This window comes from Lepus europaeus, chromosome 20 (genome assembly GCF_033115175.1).
Source record: "Lepus europaeus isolate LE1 chromosome 20, mLepTim1.pri, whole genome shotgun sequence".
In the NCBI taxonomy this organism is placed as follows: Eukaryota; Metazoa; Chordata; class Mammalia; order Lagomorpha; family Leporidae; genus Lepus; species Lepus europaeus.
In genome coordinates this window covers 49,738,685-49,756,888 of record NC_084846.1, presented here as the reverse complement: position 1 = coordinate 49,756,888, position 18,204 = coordinate 49,738,685, and the positions used below count along the sequence as shown (strand labels likewise).

The 18,204-nt window shown below is 42.5% G+C and overlaps 1 protein-coding gene across 2 annotated transcripts in view; it reads right to left on the bottom strand.

The window, feature by feature from the left end:
* Nucleotides 1–18,204, bottom strand: part of COL28A1 (collagen type XXVIII alpha 1 chain) — a 204,782-nt gene that overhangs the window by 140,422 nt on the left and 46,156 nt on the right. For both annotated transcript variants that reach the window (XM_062179058.1, XM_062179059.1), the window contains exons 6-11: nt 17,320–17,373; nt 14,489–14,530; nt 10,598–10,624; nt 4,339–4,383; nt 1,547–1,591; nt 396–449 (exon numbers count right to left, since the gene is read on the bottom strand). In XM_062179058.1, the coding sequence (XP_062035042.1) occupies nt 396–449; nt 1,547–1,591; nt 4,339–4,383; nt 10,598–10,624; nt 14,489–14,530; nt 17,320–17,373 (267 nt within the window). The remainder of the gene's footprint in view (nt 1–395; nt 450–1,546; nt 1,592–4,338; nt 4,384–10,597; nt 10,625–14,488; nt 14,531–17,319; nt 17,374–18,204) is intronic.

Genomic DNA, 18,204 nt, shown 5'->3' with positions numbered 1-18,204 from the left:
TGGCTCGACATCTGTTGGTACAGAGGTTGTAAATTCACTTTACCTATAAATAATCCATGGAGTTGGCATCACCTGTGGGAAACAGTGATTTGAACTGCACTATTTGTTACTGCTTCTCAGTTTCCAGGAGCCATAAAATGACGAATGGTCAGGAATAAGAAAGAAATACAGCAAAGAGTGTAGATAATGCCTTATATTCAATCATTCTCTCGAATGAGGGAATAATAAACGGAAAACCTATGCTGCTGACTTGTACTTGAACTTGATTCTGTGTACATACCTGCAGTTTATTATGTATTTCCAAATGTACTTCTTCACAGTCCATTGACTTCTACCTAACAAAAACCTGCATGGCCACAGTGCACTAGAGAAAGGTAATCAATAGAGAAAATTACCTTATTGCCTTGAAATCCCTTTGGGCCTGGGTCCCCTGGAGGTCCACTAATGCCCTGTCCCGAGATAAAAACCAAGAATTAGTTCTGTGTACAAAAGTGCAAAAGGATTGGAATGAACCAATCCTTTAGGATCCTTAGAGATCCTGGATGTTAGAAGTCAGACTATATAACTGAGAGCTAAACTGAGATTACATCCAATTGAGAAATGGGATGAGATAAAATCCCACGAGTCAAGTAAGATGCTTCTAAAATGGCCATTAAGCTGACAGCAAATATTTTCATAAAGAGGTCTTTATTTTCTAAACCTGTATTTCCAAACTTATTTCTGTGCTGAATCCCATTTTCGGATGATTTTGAATATCCAATGGCTTCTTAAATGTCTAAAGCTTATATACTTGAAAGAGTTTCCAATGACCATGTGATGATTAATTACTGCTCTGCCAGGACAACTCCAGGCCAAAGCAAAGGAGTTGACAGTTATCTGACAAAGCAAAGGAGTTGACAGATGTTATCTAAGAAATCTTGGGTACAAGTATAATTTTCAGTAAACTGCTGGAAAGTATTTGTAATTAACTCTTCACAGTCACCCACTAGTATACATATAGAATCAGCATTTACTAGACTGGAAAAAATTGTGTCCAAATTACCTCCTGAAATCCATAGAACATGTATAACTTAAACAAGTGCTGTAAAGAATCATTCCATATTATAAAGTATTAACTACTGATAGTGATGGAACAACACAAATATTATAATTTAGATAAAATGCATAGGTTATTCCATCTCTCTTCCATCAGTAATGCAAAAAAGTTACTTCTTACTTTTAACTACTTTGACTTTCTTCATCTCTCTAGACAGTAAGTTTTTTCATCTCCTCAACTACTCACCCAGCAAGCTGACTTACCTGCTGGCACGTTTTAGGAAGGGTAATTTTAGGGAGCCTTAGTTAATCAAAACATTATAAAAGTGATGTCCAAACTTGGGTGCACAGTGGAATTATTGGGGGGGAGGGTCTTTAAAACTATTGATGCCTGGCTCCAATGCTCAGACATTTTGGCTCCACTGGCAGAGAGTACAAGTAGGCAAAGGGATTTCTAAAATCTATGCCAGGGACTGTAATCCAGACCCAGCTTTGGCTGCAGACTCCTTACCTGAAGTCCTCTTGGTCCCTTCAGTCCATGTGGTCCTGGAGATCCCTGTGGCATAAATGGGTGGTCAGTGTCTCCAAATACCCACTGATGAACACAGTGACTTTAGAAGGGAGGGAAGGAAATCTGCTCTGGGTAATACCCAGTCTTCCACGGTTATCCACGCAGCTCAGCCAGCAAATTGAAATTATCCCAATTAATGAGCCAATGACGGTCCACACTTGCCTTTACCAAAAAGATTCCGTGCAAATATAATTTTAGATATAAATTCTTGGCCTATAATACTGACTTTTTAAGAATTTATTTATTTGAAAGGCAGATCAACAGAGAGGAAGAAACAGACTTCTTCCCAAATGGTTACAATAGTCAGGGCTGGGCCAGGCTGCAGCCAGGAAGCAGGAACTCTATCCTGGTCTCCTGCTTGAGTGGCAGGGGTGCAAGGACTTGAGTCATCCTGCACTGCCTTCCCAGGCACAGTAGCTGAGCGCTGAATGAGCAGCGCAGCAGCTCTGAATTGGGATGCTCTGCTCTGCCACAATGCCAGCCCCTATACTGACATTTTAATAAGAGTGAAAGAATTACCTTTTTAATTTTATTTTTTGACAGGCAGAGTGGACAGTGAGAGAGAGAGACAGAGAGAAAGGTCTTCCTTTTCCGTTGGTTGACCCCCCAGGGGCCACTGCGGCCGGCGCACCGCGCTGATCCGAAGCCAGGAGCCAGGTGCTTTCTCCTGGTCTCCCACGTGGGTGCAGGGCTCAAGCACTTGGGCCATCCTCCACTGCCTTCCTGGGCCACAGCAGAGAGCTGGACTGGAAGAGGAGCAACCAGGACTAGAACCTGGGGTGCTGGCGCCGCAGGCAGAAGATTAGCCAAGTGAGCCGTGGCACCGGCCCTCTTTTTTCTTTGAAAATTTGAATTTCTGTGAATTCTCATCACAAGGACACGAGGACACGATTTCACTGACTCTTATAAACAATTTTTTTTTCAAATGTTTACATCTCCAACATTGGGGTATGTCTTATACTCAATCACATATTTATTTCATTTCAAAGACAGAGACAAACTGATATCTCCCATTTGCTGGTTCACTCCCCCGAATGCCTGTAACAGTTGGGGCTGGGCCAGGTCAATGTCAAGAGCTAGGAACTCAATCTGGGTCCACCATGTGGATAACAAGGAGTCATCTACTTTATCATCACCTGCTGCCTCCCAGGGTCTGGGTTCGCAGGAAGCTGGCACTAGGAGCAGAGTCTGAGCCAGATCCAGGCACTCTGATGTGGGATGTGGGTGTCTGGAGCAGCATCCTAATCTTCTACTAAACATAGTCTCCTCTGCTGCATCTTATAATTAGCAGTGTTTCCTTTTCCTTTCTCTTGACACAGAAAATGATGCCTTTAGCATTTCCTGGCATTTCAGTTGAAAAATACCATGTATTGATGCTGTGTTAACAGCTTTTATTTTATGAAGTTTCTTAGGCACTGTTTGACTTTCGTTTCTGTTGTATTCTATGGCTGTCTTCTGTATGTCCACCCTCCATTTCAATTACCCTCCAGGAGAAACTATTTATTATCAAGTTTTCATTCTGTCCAGAGATGATTACCAAGCACACCCTGTGCAGACCTACCTCACCTTAAACTCCACTGTGGTTGAAGAGTTCTCAGAAAGTCTCAGGCTCTTTAAAGTGTTCAGTTCCATCCAAGCTTTTTTTAAATATTCTATTTATTTATTTGAGGGGTAGAGTTTCAGAGAGAGAGAGAGAGAGGGAGAGACAGAGAGAGAGAGAAAGGTCTTCCATCTGCTGGTTCACTCCCCAAATGGTCACGACAGCCAGAGCTGGGCCAACCCAAAGCCAGGAGCCAGGAGCTTCTTCTGGGTCTCCCACATGGGCTCAGGGGCCTAAATACGTGGACCATCTTCTGCTGCTTTCCCAGGCCCTCCGTAGGGAGCTGGATTGGAAAAGGAGCAGCCGGGAGACAAACCGGCACCCATGTGGGATGCTGGCACCACAGGCAGGGGCTTAGCCTCTGTGTCAGCCTCCCCTACCCCAGTTTCAATATCATTATGTTGTTCTCTTCTTTTAAACTTCTGCCTCATTTTCTCATCTTGATTCCCACCCATCATTACAATATTTGTTTTGAAAGAGTTTAGTAAATCTTGGTGGCATTTTGCTAATAACTCTAACTGTGTGGGGTGGATTTCTGGCCTAGCGGTAAAGACAACAACTTGGGTTGCCCCATCCACATTCACGTGCTGGGGTTTGAGTCCCTGCTCTGCTCCTGATTTCAATTTCAAAGTCAGGCAGTAGGTGATGGCCCAAGTACTTGGGCCATCCTCCACTGCACTCCCGGGCCATAGCAGAGAGCTGGCCTGGAAGAAGGGCAACCGGGACAGAATCCGGCACCCCGACCGGGACTAGAACCCGGTGTGCTGACTCCGCTAGGCGGTTGAGCCACGGTGCCGGCTATCGTTCGCATTTTAGAAACGCGTTCCTGCAGGTGGGGGTGAGACCAGCAGTTACGGCACCCAAGTCCCACAGCAGAGTAGCTGGGTCCAACTTCCAGGTCTGGTTCCCGGCTCTAGCTTCCTGCCATGCAGACCCTGGGAAGCAGCAGTGATGGCCCAAGTCATTGGTTTTTTGCCACCCAAGTGGGAAACCTGAATTGCTTTCCTAGCTTCTAACTTCTGGGGAGTAAACCAGCAGATGGGAGAACTCTCCCCATCCTCCACCCTATCCCTCCCCTCTCTCTCTCCTTTCTTCAAATAAATACATACATAATTTTTTAAATGTTCCTTACTTTGTCACCTTTTATTCCTGGTTTACCACATTCTCCACGTTCACCCTAAAAAATAAATATGAGAAAATTTGTTAGGACTCTTTTAACATTACCATTAACTTATCACACAAGCACTGTTAATTTTTACACAGTTTTATCCTCAATATTGTGAGTTGAATGGGCACTGAACTTGAAATTTTCTACCTATCAGTCACCCTTACCTGACAGGAACAAATTAGTGATGCCACCAAATGAGATTTAACATTTTCAAGCAAAGGATGAAACAAAAGGAAACAAACTGAACATCTACCACATATTAGATAACTTTTGTCGATGTGATTTACTGATAGCCCAATGAGATCAGCTTCACAATTATTGTAATTGAGAAAATTGAAATTCGGTGAAATGACTTCCCCAGATCACACATCTAGTAAGTGGAAGGAGTAGGTCTGAACCCAGCTCTACTCTAACTAGAGTCCCCATTTCCACAACACTCGGCTCCAGTGTATCAACGTTGGCCAATTAGTAGCATCTGCTGAGAGAAGTGGGAAGGAAGGTTCTGGGACAAATCTGTGTGATGGAGGGGAGGGGTGGCGGGGAGGGGAGGGGAAGGGAGGAGATGGGAGAGGAACGGAGGGGAGAGGAGGAGAAGGGAGGAGAGGGGAGGGGAAGGGAGGAGATGGGAGGGGAGGGTGCCATCAGGCTTCCACAAGGTCTGTGTGGTGGGAAAGTGTGGGCTCCGTGCCAAGTGCCTTACATAGTGTCCATGATCAAGCTCTACTCATTTACCTGCCTTTGACTATTACTGGAAGAAAAACCCTAACATTTGAATCATGTTTAGAGTTTAGAAATACGGCATTTTACACTTATTTCAGTTACCTTGACATGAACCATCTGAGATAGATATTATTAACCCAGTCTCACAGACTGAAAATTTGTGGTTCAGAGATGTTATGAGGGATATTCAGAAAGTTCATGGAAAACAGATACTATGAAAAAAACTATGCATAGTTTTTGTACCAAAGTAAACTTTTCAATCCACTTTCCACAAACTTTTTGAAGGCTCTTTGTAAATACCCAACAGAACATAATTCAGCATATAGGAAGGGAATTTTGTCATTTGTGGCACCATGGGTGAACCCGGAGGCCATTATGTTAAGTGAAATAAACCAAGCACAGAAAGAAATACCGCATGATCTCATTTATATATGGAGCCCCAAAAGATTGAAGTCATAGATTCAGGAGTAGAATGAGGGTCACCAGAGGTAGCAGGTGGGGGGCTGGGAAGATGTTGGTTAAGAGATACAAAACTTCAGTTAGATGGTCACAATAAACTCAAGAGATCTATTGTACAACACAAGGATTAATAATAGATTATAGTCTTGAAAGACACTGATAGAGTGATTATATGCTCTAAACACACACACAAATGACAGTATGTGAGGATGTTAATTAGTTTGATTTAGGCATCTTACAGTGTGTTCATATTTCAAAACATCATGTTATACATGATAAATACATGCAATTTTTGTTAATTAAAAGTTTTTTAAGGAGCTGGTGTTATGGCACAGCAGGTAAAGCTGCCACCTTTGATGCCAGCATCCCATGTGGGTGCCAGTTCGTAGCCCAGCTGCTCCACTTCCATTCCAACTCCCTGCTAATGGCCTTCAAAAAGCAATGGAAGATGCCCAAGTGCCTGGGCCCCTGCACCCACGTGGGAGACCTGAAAGAAGCTCCTGGCTCCAGGCTTTGGCCCGTCCCAGCCCTGGCCATTGCGGCCACCTGGGGAGTGAACTGGCAGTGGAGGATCTCTCCATTTTCTCCCTCTCTGCTAATTCTTTCAAATAAATAAATAAATATTTTTAAAAAGTAACTTTTTAAAGAAAAGTTTTTTAAAAATAAATCTTTTTTAAAATGATAGTTTTTTCAAGTAGTATCAGAATGGGGACCTGTGAATATAAGACCATTATAACAGACTTTCAAGACTTCTAATAGTTCAACTAAAACATAATAGTCAACTAGAAAAATTATTTGTCTTACCATTATAATACCATCTTATTTATAGATCACTTTAGAAATTTCAAAATGCTTTTATGTATGTATTTATTCTGAGTCCCAAATCAATTCTTATTTTTATGATAAGGAAATCCAATTGGAGAGTTAAATGATTTACCTAAATGTATATGGTAGTCAATGGCTCCCTGTCTGGTGCCCTCAGTACCAGCTCCTGCTTCTGCCTTATCTCTAAGCTGATCTTGGGCATGCTGCTCTATACAGTGATCTAAGAACACTGCACTAGCATAGAAATCAATGCATTACTTCCTTCACTGTGGAGGTCTTGCTATGAAAAACAAATGTCAGCTGCACTTACCAGCATAGCTGGAATAAGTGGATTTACAACCTGCTGCAAGCTTATCTCAGATCGCAGAACAGCAACTGTCAACAGCCTGCCAGCCAGCCCGATGACCACACCTTCACCAGCACTGCCCTCGGGAAGGAAATCACAACTCTAACCACCGATTACAGAGGCCAAGTGTGTGCCAGACCTCTGCATTTTGGCTGGGCCACACAACCGGCTTGCAAAAGGTAAACTAGATAGACAGAGAGAGAGAATAGATGAGTAGGTTCATAGAAGGATGGATGATAGATACATAGAAGGATTGATGGATGGATAGATAGATCTCTAATAGATAAAGAATCTAAGGCTCAGAGAGATTGAGTAGCTTGCCTATGACTACAAGTTTATATTTGTTAGATTCCCAAGTTCAAGTTCTCACCAGTTTACCCATAGCTGAACGCATCGTCAAAGGCAGCAAGTCTCTTCCCACTAACCTGGCACTTCACCGAGAATACTGCCTAGCCTCTTGCTGGCATCAAGAGAAGGAAAGAAGGAGGGGCAGTTCTTTAGAACCAGCTATGCCTCTGTTCAAAAGCAATCTGTTCTCTCTCCTCATCATGTTGTGAGTCAAACTGACCCAGGAAAAACTGACTTTTCCCATAGAACAAGTTGAACATTTATTTCTGAATGCAAATGGAAAATCACTCTTAAAGACTCAATTAGAAAGCAATTAATTTGCTAATGTTGGATGGGAATAAAATGAGTCAACCACCAAAATATCAAATAGAAAGCACCATAAATACACTCAAAATTCTTTTGGCCAGAATTCACATTCCATTTGTCCAGACAGATTTGTTAGCTATAGGGTCCCGAGGAACAGCATTTGTTTTGGGGGCAGATTCCCATCAATGAAAATATTGTACTCATGCTATTTGCCTCTGCAAAGGCGTCCTTCCTTTTTGGTGGGCCCATTAATCCCTGAGGAATGGCCACAATTGCATAGTTCCAGAGATCAAGTGCCTTAGAAGGCCATGAACAGATTAGCACTGTTCCCAGCCTCTGACTTCTGATGCTGTTTGCTTCTGCTGAAATTCTGCTGTGAATGCTTTTGCTTTAGGGTCACTTTGCTCTGAGAGCTTCTTTTTTCCAAGCAAGAACTCTTCCAAGGAATCTGTAATTCTCCAGAAGCTTAGGCGAATATTTTTAAAGACATACATGAGGGTACTTCTAACAGTTCATGGAAAATGGAATGAAAAGATAACTTTATTGGGGCCGGTATTGCGATGCAGTAGGCGAGACCTCTGCCTGTGATGCTGGCATCCAATACTGGGGCACCCGTTTGAGTCTCAGCTGTTCTGCTTCCCATCCAGCTCTCTGCTAATGCACCTGGGAAGGTATTTGGTCCCCTGCCACCCACATAGGAGACCAGATGAAGTTCTGGGCTATTGGCTTTACAGCCATTTGGGGAGTGGACCAATGGATAGAAGAGTTTGTTCTCTGTCTCTCCATTTCTCTCTCTGTCACCCTGCCTTTCAAATACATAAAATCTTTTTTTTTAAATATAAGATCAGTTTATTTTGGTAACAAAAATGGAAGTCCATGCAGTTTCTTTATAATGCATATTTCCATGGACTTTTTGGAGACCCTTCAAATACACAGACTTCCAAAAAAAAATTGTGGGATGTGAGGGCAATCTGGCTGCGACATCTGTCACCCCATTGATCGCCAGGGTTGATTCAGCTGATCTGGCTGGCTAGGCGGGTGTCCCCTTCCTCCCTTACCGCTCCATTGCGTCCCTCCCGAAGTTGCGCACTCGGTCGAAGAGGACGACCTTCCCCGCTAGAGGAGGACAGGTCTTCGGCCAAGGGTATCCGAGTAGCTGCGCTCCCCTGCTAGAACCTCCAAACAAGCTCTCAAAAAAAATTGCATACCTATAGAAGCTTATATTTTAATTCCATTTCCCATGAACATTTTGAAGAACAGTCATCTATAAATGTCCCTATTGTTGACAACTAGCTTATTGTGGAATTCAAGTTGGGGCAAGAGGTCATCCAAAATCATCACCAACTACATACAGAGAATTTTACATCTTGACATTTTTTAACTTTCCCATAAGAATATTTGTTTCTTGCCCCTTCACGATACCCCTTACATTTACAGACCAGCAAACAGTTTTTCATTCATTGTCCACCCTCTAAATCCATCAGGTTTGTATTAATCCAGTTCTACATGGATGAAGAAGTAGACACTCTGAATTCCTATGACAACTAAATGCAAAATCATGTGAATTTTTACCTCTTCCCCTCCTAGGGATGTATTTAGAGAACTGTATGCAGGTTCACAAGTTCACCCCTAATATTTGCAGAGCTAAGGGGAAAGAGGAACAAGTAGAGGCCCATATACTACATGTCTAACTGGTCGGAGACTATAAATCAGACTCATAAACTAAGACTCTTCTGATTTCCTTTCTTGGCAAATGGATTTTTTTTTTTTTTTGACAGGCAGAGTGGATAGTGAGAGAGAGAGACAGAGACAGAGAGAAAGGTCTTCCTTTTTGCCATTGGTTCACCCTCCAATGGCCGCCGCGGCCGGCGCATCGTGCTGATCCGAAGGCAGGAGCCAGGTGCTTCTCCTGGTCTCCCATGCAGGTGCAGGGCCCAAGGATTTGGGCCATCCTCCACTGCCTTCCCGGGCCATAGCAGAGAGCTGGTGGCCTGGAAGAGGGGCAACCGGGATAGAATCCAGCGCCCCAACCGGGACTAGAACCCGGTGTGCCGGCGCCGCAAGGCAGAGGATTAGCCTGTTAAGCCATGGCGCTGGCCGGCAAATGGATCTTCAAATGGAATAAAGAATTAGGGGATTTCTCAGAGGTTGGTGGCAGACCAAGCCCTTGCCCACGGCCTGCAGCCTGGTCCCTACCTTACTTCTTACCTCCAGCTCCTTCGGCAGCGCAAGGCATCATAAGCACACAAATGTGAATGTCCCAGGCAGCACAAGTTCCCCACAAGACTATTCTTGCCTCCTTCCCCAGACAGCTAGCATTTGGTTCCCTTCCAGACCTGGCAAAATGTGAGGAGGAGGTTTGTAGATGCCTGCCAAGTGAGCCCAGCCATTGTGCAGGGCTCCTGGGGCTATTGTGAACCCCAAGTGTACTCCAGAGGGCACAGGTCTCCCTGCAGAACCCTGGCTCCACAGCAGGTGGGAGGCCAGAGGAGCCTCAGAATCCAGGCCCCTTGCCCAGGCACCAGCGTTGTGAGACACTTGTACGACAGAATGGAAGGCAGGGACATGTTCTGATTTCAGACAAAAACCAGATACTGGAACTCTGAGACGGATGTATCAATGAACATCTGAGCATGCTCAGAGATTCCTGTGGCTCAGACCAGTGTGTTCATTTCTTTTGAAGCAGTCTGATTTTCTAAATTGCAAAAATCATAAAATCATCTACTTATTCATACCTTTTGTTTGCTTGCTTGCAAATGTTACCCCTCTCACCTGCAAACTTTACCCAGATGCCTAATTCCCTGGAGTCATTGGTTCTTTCCTGATTAGCCAGGCTAATCCCCAGGTTCCCTGGAAGAGGATTTAGTGCCTAGGTTGTCATGGGGGGAGAGAGGAGGGCGGGTGTTAAATCCCAGGGAACAACATACTCATGGTATCCCAGCATCTGCTTGCATTGATGCTAAACTGGGGGTCTCTATTGAAAGTATTCATGTTCCAGAGCTGAGAGAGGCTGGATTCTAATCTCAGGAATCCTAGAGTGCTTCCACTCCTAACAAGACACACCTATATCTTCAAGTTCCATTATGACGTTAGCAAAGTTAAGGGTGCACTTAGGAATGAAGATATCTTAGACAAAAACAATTTACCAAATTCATAAGCATACTTATGTTCCTGCTTTTCTTTCTGAAATTTCAACCTATATGTTGTTAACCAACTTACCTTGTCACCTTTGTACCCAGGAATTCCCTAATTAGAAGAGAGAACAAAAGTAAAATGTGATATTACCAGGCACAGTTAGAGAAAGTATTAGATGTTTTTCACTTATAAGGTATAACAAAAACACATCTGTATAATCTTGGATAATAAGATTATATAAACATAAGGTATTTCATTGTTCTTTGTGCTTGGCAAATGTACATCTACTAGGGAGAAGAAAATAACCTAATTTTTCTTTATTACATTCTATTTTCAGTCCCAGGTATTTTTTTCAACCCAATTCTTTCCCTTTTGGCCCCAAACAGGGACAGAATGTCCCCTGAAAGCCATTGTCAAAGCAACCACATTTAAGGGTCCTTTCAAAGTTGTTATCTTTTAAACCATGAACTATGGCAGCAGAGGCTGTTTCATAGAAATTTCTTAGAGAAATTGGTTTGAACATGAGCTGAGATAATGACCTTTAAAATGTACATAAACATTTGTATCACTTAGGGTCCTCCTTTCAAATTTGGTCAGGAATCTATAATATCAAGGAAATGAATGGTTCCTTTATCAACACTAATGAGACAGCGACCTTTATGTTATTGTCTTTTATCTCACATTTAATAAGGGGGCCCACACCTCTGCTGTCTTCAGAGCCATTTGGGGGATCCTGCACGGCTCCCTCCACTGTGTTTCTTCCCGAAGCCCTCTAAGTAATACAACATCCAATGTTCCAAAGGACTGAGGAATCAACCAACTCTAAGCCACTGCAAGTCTTCTTCAACTGTGATTTCACATTTTCCCCATACAACTGTATTCTCAAGTATGAAAACAGAATCGCAACACATAAAGTGAGTTGGTGAAAGCAATGGAATAAGCAAGCCACTGCTGCAGTTACAGGTAAGGGCGACTGCACAAGGTTGTCCTGTGCATGGATTTTCTTTTCATTCTTTTTTTTTTTAATCAGAAGAGGCCATCATGAAAGGAAGAACCCTTCTCTGCTGATGAGTGATCACTGAACAGAAGATGAACCCTGAATCAGTGAAGTCAGGACCTCTGTTAAAACAATCATAGCTACAGTGTAGAGAGAGCCAGGACGTCCAATCTCGGGAATTTTAGAGCATACTCTGCCCCTTAAAACACACGACCATGTTTAAGCTTCTCTAATTACTTTGTATTAAACTATTAAGTTTGTATTTTCAAAGAAGCCAAATGTAGTTTAATAAAAACAAAGATATATTACTTTTTATATTACTTTCTTCCTTCCCTACTCTTTCTGAAGTCACTGGTAAGGTTACTATTTGGCTGCTATCAACTCTTTCTTCTCTCTTTCAGTGCTTCTTAATTACTAGTTTTAAAACATTTAGGAATAGCATTTGGCTAAGCCATTAAGATGTCGGGTTAAGGTGAACTGGGTCCCATCCTGTGTTTGATACCCACTCTGCGTCCTGACTCCAGCTTCCTGCTAATGTGAACCCAGGAAGGCAGAGCTGATGGCTTAAGAACCAGGTTCCTGCTACTCACGTGGGAGATCTGGAATGATTTATGAGCTCCCAGCACCCAGCTTCAGCCTCACCTCAGCTCCAGCTGTTGCAGGCATTTGGGAAATGAACCAGCAGATGGGAGGAAGATCTCTCCTCTCCTCTTCCCTCTTCCCCCCACCCCTCCTCCAAGTAAAAAAATGATTTTAAAGCATCCAAAATTGTACTCATCAGTCTTTGACATTCTCCTATTTCCAGTAACGGCACAATGACAAATCAGAGTCAAAATGTTACAATCGTCTTCAATTTCTTTCTTTTGCTTACCTGTTTTATTTGTCATCTCACCTGTGTAAGATTCCCCAACAGCTTCCCACCTTACTTGGTTGAAATCCACTCTTCTTCCCTTTGTCTACTAGGACCTGCGTGGTCCAACCCCTGCCTACTTTTGTAGCCTCATCCTCCACCACGCTTCATTAGAAGGTCCTGCTTTTCTATTTCTCGTGCCTGCCAAGTTTGTTCTCACCTCAGGACCTTTGTATCTGCCACTCCTTCCACCTAGCACGCGTCATTACCTTGTTCACACCTTCAGAACACTTCTCACTGCCTGAAATTATGCTTCTTTGTCTGCTTATTGTATCCCTGCATGGCTCATTCCTATTTCCTAGCTCTAAAAGAAACGCCAGTGCTCAGCGAATGTTCAGTCAATATTTGCTGCATACATGACCTAACTACCACATGTCATCATTCTCTCCCCTCCCCAAATCCTCATCATGTTCCCTTCTGCCTTTTTTTCCCCTCACTGTAGCTCAATGCTGTCCAACACAATAGATCCAGAAATGCAAGCCACATATATAATTAAAATGCTCTCATAACCACATTTAAAAGAGCAAAGAAGTAAAATCAATTTTAATAATATATTCTATTATCCCAATAGGTTCAAAAAACTGTCACTTCAGCAGTTGATTAAATTTTATCTTGAAAAAATGAGATAAAAATCTCACAGATAAATTTCATTAAAAATTTATCAATGATATATTTTTTATCCTTTCATTTGAACAAAGTCTTTAAACTTCAGTGTGTATTTCTGCTCTCACAGCTCATTTCAGTTCAGACCAGCCAGGTTCCCAGTGCCCCATAGCCACATATGGCCAGTGGCTTTCCTGTTATGGACAGAGAAGGTCTTGTCAATTCCTGCCACCTCTCATGCTGTCTGCAGCTTCAAACATGCCAAACATGCTTCTAAGCAATGTTTTTTCCTTGCTCCAATGTCAGACTCTCTTTTGGAGCCTTCGAGCACTTTACCCAGAATCTCAGGGGCTTCACACTATCCAACAAAGCACGAATTTTGCAGCCAGACTTGAGCATGAACTGTGACCTCAGCCCTTCCTGCAGACCATGGCGGATGCTCTGTCTCTTCAGGTACCCTATCTCATCATTCCCCAAGCCAGAGCCTTCACCGCCCTTGCTGCTCAGGGCGTCCTGTCCATCAGGAGTGCCTGCTGCTCCCCCATCCTGCTCCATCCCTGTGCTTCTTCAGGGGTCATCCCACAAAACCTCACCTGGTAGCTCTGATCTCATCTGAATGCCCGAATGTCTGAATGCCAATATTTTGCTCAGGCCTTTTTCACAATATTTAGACTTTCTTATAGCTGCTTGGGATATCTTATCTCTCCTGTGAGATAACTTTTTAAAAGCTGTAAGTGGTATTAGCTTTATTTTCATGTACTAGTATACTCTATATGTGGATGATACCTAAGAGATGTTTCTTGAATGAATAACACAACATTCTGAATTAATTTCTATTGGCATTACCAAGCTTTCTATGAGATATTTTCACTAAATGGATTACAAACGCCAAGAGAACAATTTTTTCAATCTCCGTCTCAGACAGGGCTTGCATCGACAGGGAAGGCAGAGAAGGGCAACATAACGTGCCTCCATTTCATTCCCTGTATGATTCTCTGCTATTCTCTGCACTTACTGCAGTGCCCACAGAGATGCAAAATGCAAAATGTGCTATAATTATTTCCCAAGAAATCTCTTCTGTCTTCTAATTTGCGAGGTTAGAAATCAACCAGAATGATAAATTCTATTTTGTCTGTAGAATTAGATTACAAATGACTATGCTCTTGGTATTCTAATTCTTCACCGTGCATAAAATATAAGAAAACACATAAACAGCTTTCCCCATCTGAGCCCTTCAAAAATGCCTAATTAAGCATCAGGGAACATCACATGTTGAACACCCCTTGTCCCATCATCAGTCCTGTTGAGCAAGGTAGCGTGCCACCACATTTCTACTTCTCAGATCGTATCTGGCTGCTGGAGCCATCAAGAGCACAGGTGGATATAAGTCATTTCTGCCCTCCCGGGGTCGGAATGGTCAATCAGACTCTGAATACCTGGGATCCCATTCCAGTTGTATACGTACCTGTGGCCCTTGCTCTCCAGTTTCACCTTTTTGAGCATCACCCTGTGACAAACAAAAAAACTCAGTCAGAATCCAAGTCCTGCAAAGTAACTGCTCAGTAAAATGTGTTCTTCAGAGGCCCCGTGTTAATAGGGTAATCCAACTAGGGAAACATCAATAGCCTTGACATTCACATTTCCACCTTACAACAGGGAGCAATGGCAGCTCAGATAGACTCGGCCCACTGGAGTGAAGCCAGAGGTGTGGGGGCAGAACCCAGGTCCATTTCAGAGCTCCCCTGCATCCTGTGTGGGCAGCACACTTCGCATGGACTTCACTTGGAGTAGCCGTTCGGGCACATCTCCAAGGGGCTGAGAACAGTCCCCAAAATGTCCTAAAGAATGACTGCATGATTTCATCAAGACTTAGAAAAATTATTGTGGGGCACAAAATCGCACACTAAATAAATGAAATATGCACATCAGCTTATGACAGGTATCAACACAGCAAAAAGAAAAAGGCCTCATGGCATCAACGCAGACTTGCCTGAGAGGAGTGACCGTACAGTTGTGTGTGTGTGTGTGTGTATGCTGCAGAGCTACCAAAGATGCTATAACAAGCAAACATCCTCTCATGCAGATAACTGAATATATTGTTCAGAATCTCGTAAAAACACTCTCAGGAATAAGGCTATCAAGTTAAAATTTTGAGTATTTGAATGTTTGAATGACTTCTACCTATTGACTAATTGCTTTCAAAATACATGTGCCAAATTACCTTTGCAAGGAAGAACAAACCAGTTTCACCGATACATTGCTATCACTGGTTATTAGTATTTTAGCTTTATTGCCTTAGCTACTATAAGAAAAAATTTTTAAAGTTCAAAACACACACACACACACACACACACCCCGAACTGTGTGGACTAAAAAACCGCTCCCCCCCAAAAGAAAATAATCCTCTGGATTCCAAAGTTTCAAAACTGTAAATAATTCGTGTTAAAGGGGATCCTGTCTCGACTTAGGTTTCTTTCACTATCTAAAGAAAGCAAATTCAGGGCCTGGAATTGTGGCATAGCAGGTAAAGCAATACTGGCAACTCATATGGGTACCAGCTCATTGCTAATTCAGTTCTGGCTGCTCTACTTCCAATCCAGCTTCTTGCTAATACCCTAGGAAAAGCAGAAGATAGCCCAAATACTTGGACCCTTGCATCCATATGGGAGACATGGAAGAAGCTCCTGGTTTCTGGCTTCAGAATAGCGCAACCCTGGCTGTCGTGGCTATTTGGGGAGTGAGCCAACAGATGGAAAATCTCAGATCTCTCTCTGTAACTCTGCCTTTCAAATAAATAAATAAATAAATCTTTTTTTTAAAAGAGAAAGCAAATGAATTTCTATTTCTTTCTTTACTAGCTTTATTTGCTCTCCTGAAATTGTTTCCTTTGTAATTATCAGAGACTTGATATTCCCTCATCTATTTTATAAGGTTTTACATTCAATAGCAATTAACTGATGATCCATTATATTTGATGTAAATATTTACTAGATATTTTTCTCTTTATTTTAATGATTATTTCTTTTCTTTTTTAAAAAAGATTTATCTTATTAATTTGAAAGGCAGAGTTACAGAAAGAGAGAGACAGACAGAGAGGTCTTCCATCCTGGTTTACTCCCCAAATGGCTGCAACAGCCAGGGCTGGGCCCAGCCAAAGCCAGGAGCCAGGAGCCTGGAGCCAGGAGCTTCCTTCGGGTCTCCCATGTGGGCACAAGAATCCAAGCCCTTGGGCCATCCCCTACTGCTTTCCCAGGTGCATTAGCAGGGAGCCAGATTGGAAGCAGGGCAGTCAAGACTCCGACTGGTGCTCTATGCAACAACAATCTCTAATGATTATTTCTTATTGTAAAAATTTTGTCTCACATTGGTTTGTGCCCTGACTGCTCCACTATGCAGTTCCCTGCTAAAGGCCTGGGAAAGCAGTGGAGGATGGCCCAAGTGCATGGGCCCCTGCTCCCATGGGAGACCCAGATGAAGCTCCTGGTTCTGGCTTCTAATTGGCTCAGCCCTAGCCATTGTGGCCATCTGGAGAGTGAACAAGTACACGAAGGTCAGTCAGTCGCTCGCTCTCTCCCTCTCTTTCTCTTCCTCTCTCTGTGTAACTCTTTCAAGTAAATAAAAAATCTTTTAAGAAATAAAAAAGCAAGTGCCAATGTCCATTCAATGTGAAAATACATTAGAAGTTCATGAAACATTGTCTTAATTGATTTGGGCCACTATCATTTAAGTACAAGGTTCTATTTATTCAATATCCCAAGGTTTCCTAAACTTACTGATGAAAATGTTCATGTAATTCAGAACTTGTAACAGTAAGCTAACACAAGATAGATAATATTGGAGAGCTACATCCTGTGTTTCTCACAAAATATCAGATTTTTGCTGATTCTATTTGTTTTATTAGTTCTGTACTTTAAATAAATCTAAGTAGTAGATACATTGGATTAAAAAAAAAAGCTGTTTAAGCCCTTGTCTCAAATGTTGAGGAACAATTTATTATTTTTCATATTATTTTTCAAATTCTTTGTTTAGTGTAGGGTTAATCATGTGTATAAAGTTAATTGAAAATAGAGCTTTGTAAAAAGTAAGAATGAGAATAGAAAAGGGAAGAGGAAGAAGGGTGGGAATGCAAGCAGGAGGGTGGGTAGGGTGGGAAGAATCACTGTGTTCCTAAATTTGTACATATGAAGTGCATGAAGTTTGCATACCTTAAATAAAGGTTTCTAGGTATAAATACATACATACATACATACATACATACAAAAAGCAAGTTTAAAAAAAAGCTGTTTATTCATTTACCGGGTTTCCTTTTGGTCCTCGCTCACCTTTGATACCTGGGTTTCCATGTGTACCCTGAAGGCAAAGAGAAAGAAAAAGATCTTTGTGAATTGGTATTCTATTAGTTTCTGATACTTTCTAATAATTTCTAATTATCCACATTGCATAAAATGAAAGAAAACTGGAAAACCTTTACCTGCCAAGCAAATTCAACTCCTTTTGTCCCTTTATTACACAAGGAAAACTGCATTGTCTTGAATAGACAGATTTTCTAAATTTGCTTAAGTGAAGATAATGCTTCCCTTTCCCATCAACTACTTCTTCCCTAAGCAGTTACTTCTCAGGAACTTTGCAAACAAAATCTGACATCGAGGGGGCAACCTCAAATGATGGGAGAAGGGAGCTCTTCAATCCTGTCCCACAAAGGCAAGACCTGTTCTCAAGTCATCAAAAAAGGTTGCTTTCCTGGGAACTGATTTTGGAAAGTCTTCAACAACTGTTAAATATCATGATTCTATGACTTATCCTTATTAAAACACAACATTAGTAAGTGACTGAACTTATCAGATTAGCTCAGCAACTGCAAGCTTTCTTACTGTTCATTTTAAAACCCATCACGGGGCCGGCACCATGACACAGTGGATTAACCCTCCACCTGCGGTGCCGGCATCCCATATGGGCACCAGTTCTAGTCCTGGCTGCTCCTCTTCTGATCCAGCTCTCTGGTATGGCCTGGAAGGCAGTAGAAGATGATCTAGGTGCTTGGGTCCCTGCACCCACGTGGGAGACCTGGAAGAAGCTCCTGGCTTCAGATCGGCATGGCTCCAGCCGTTGTGGCCATTTGGGGGGTGAACCAACAGAAGGAAGAGGACCTCTCTCTCTGTCTCTCCCTCTCACTGTCTGTAA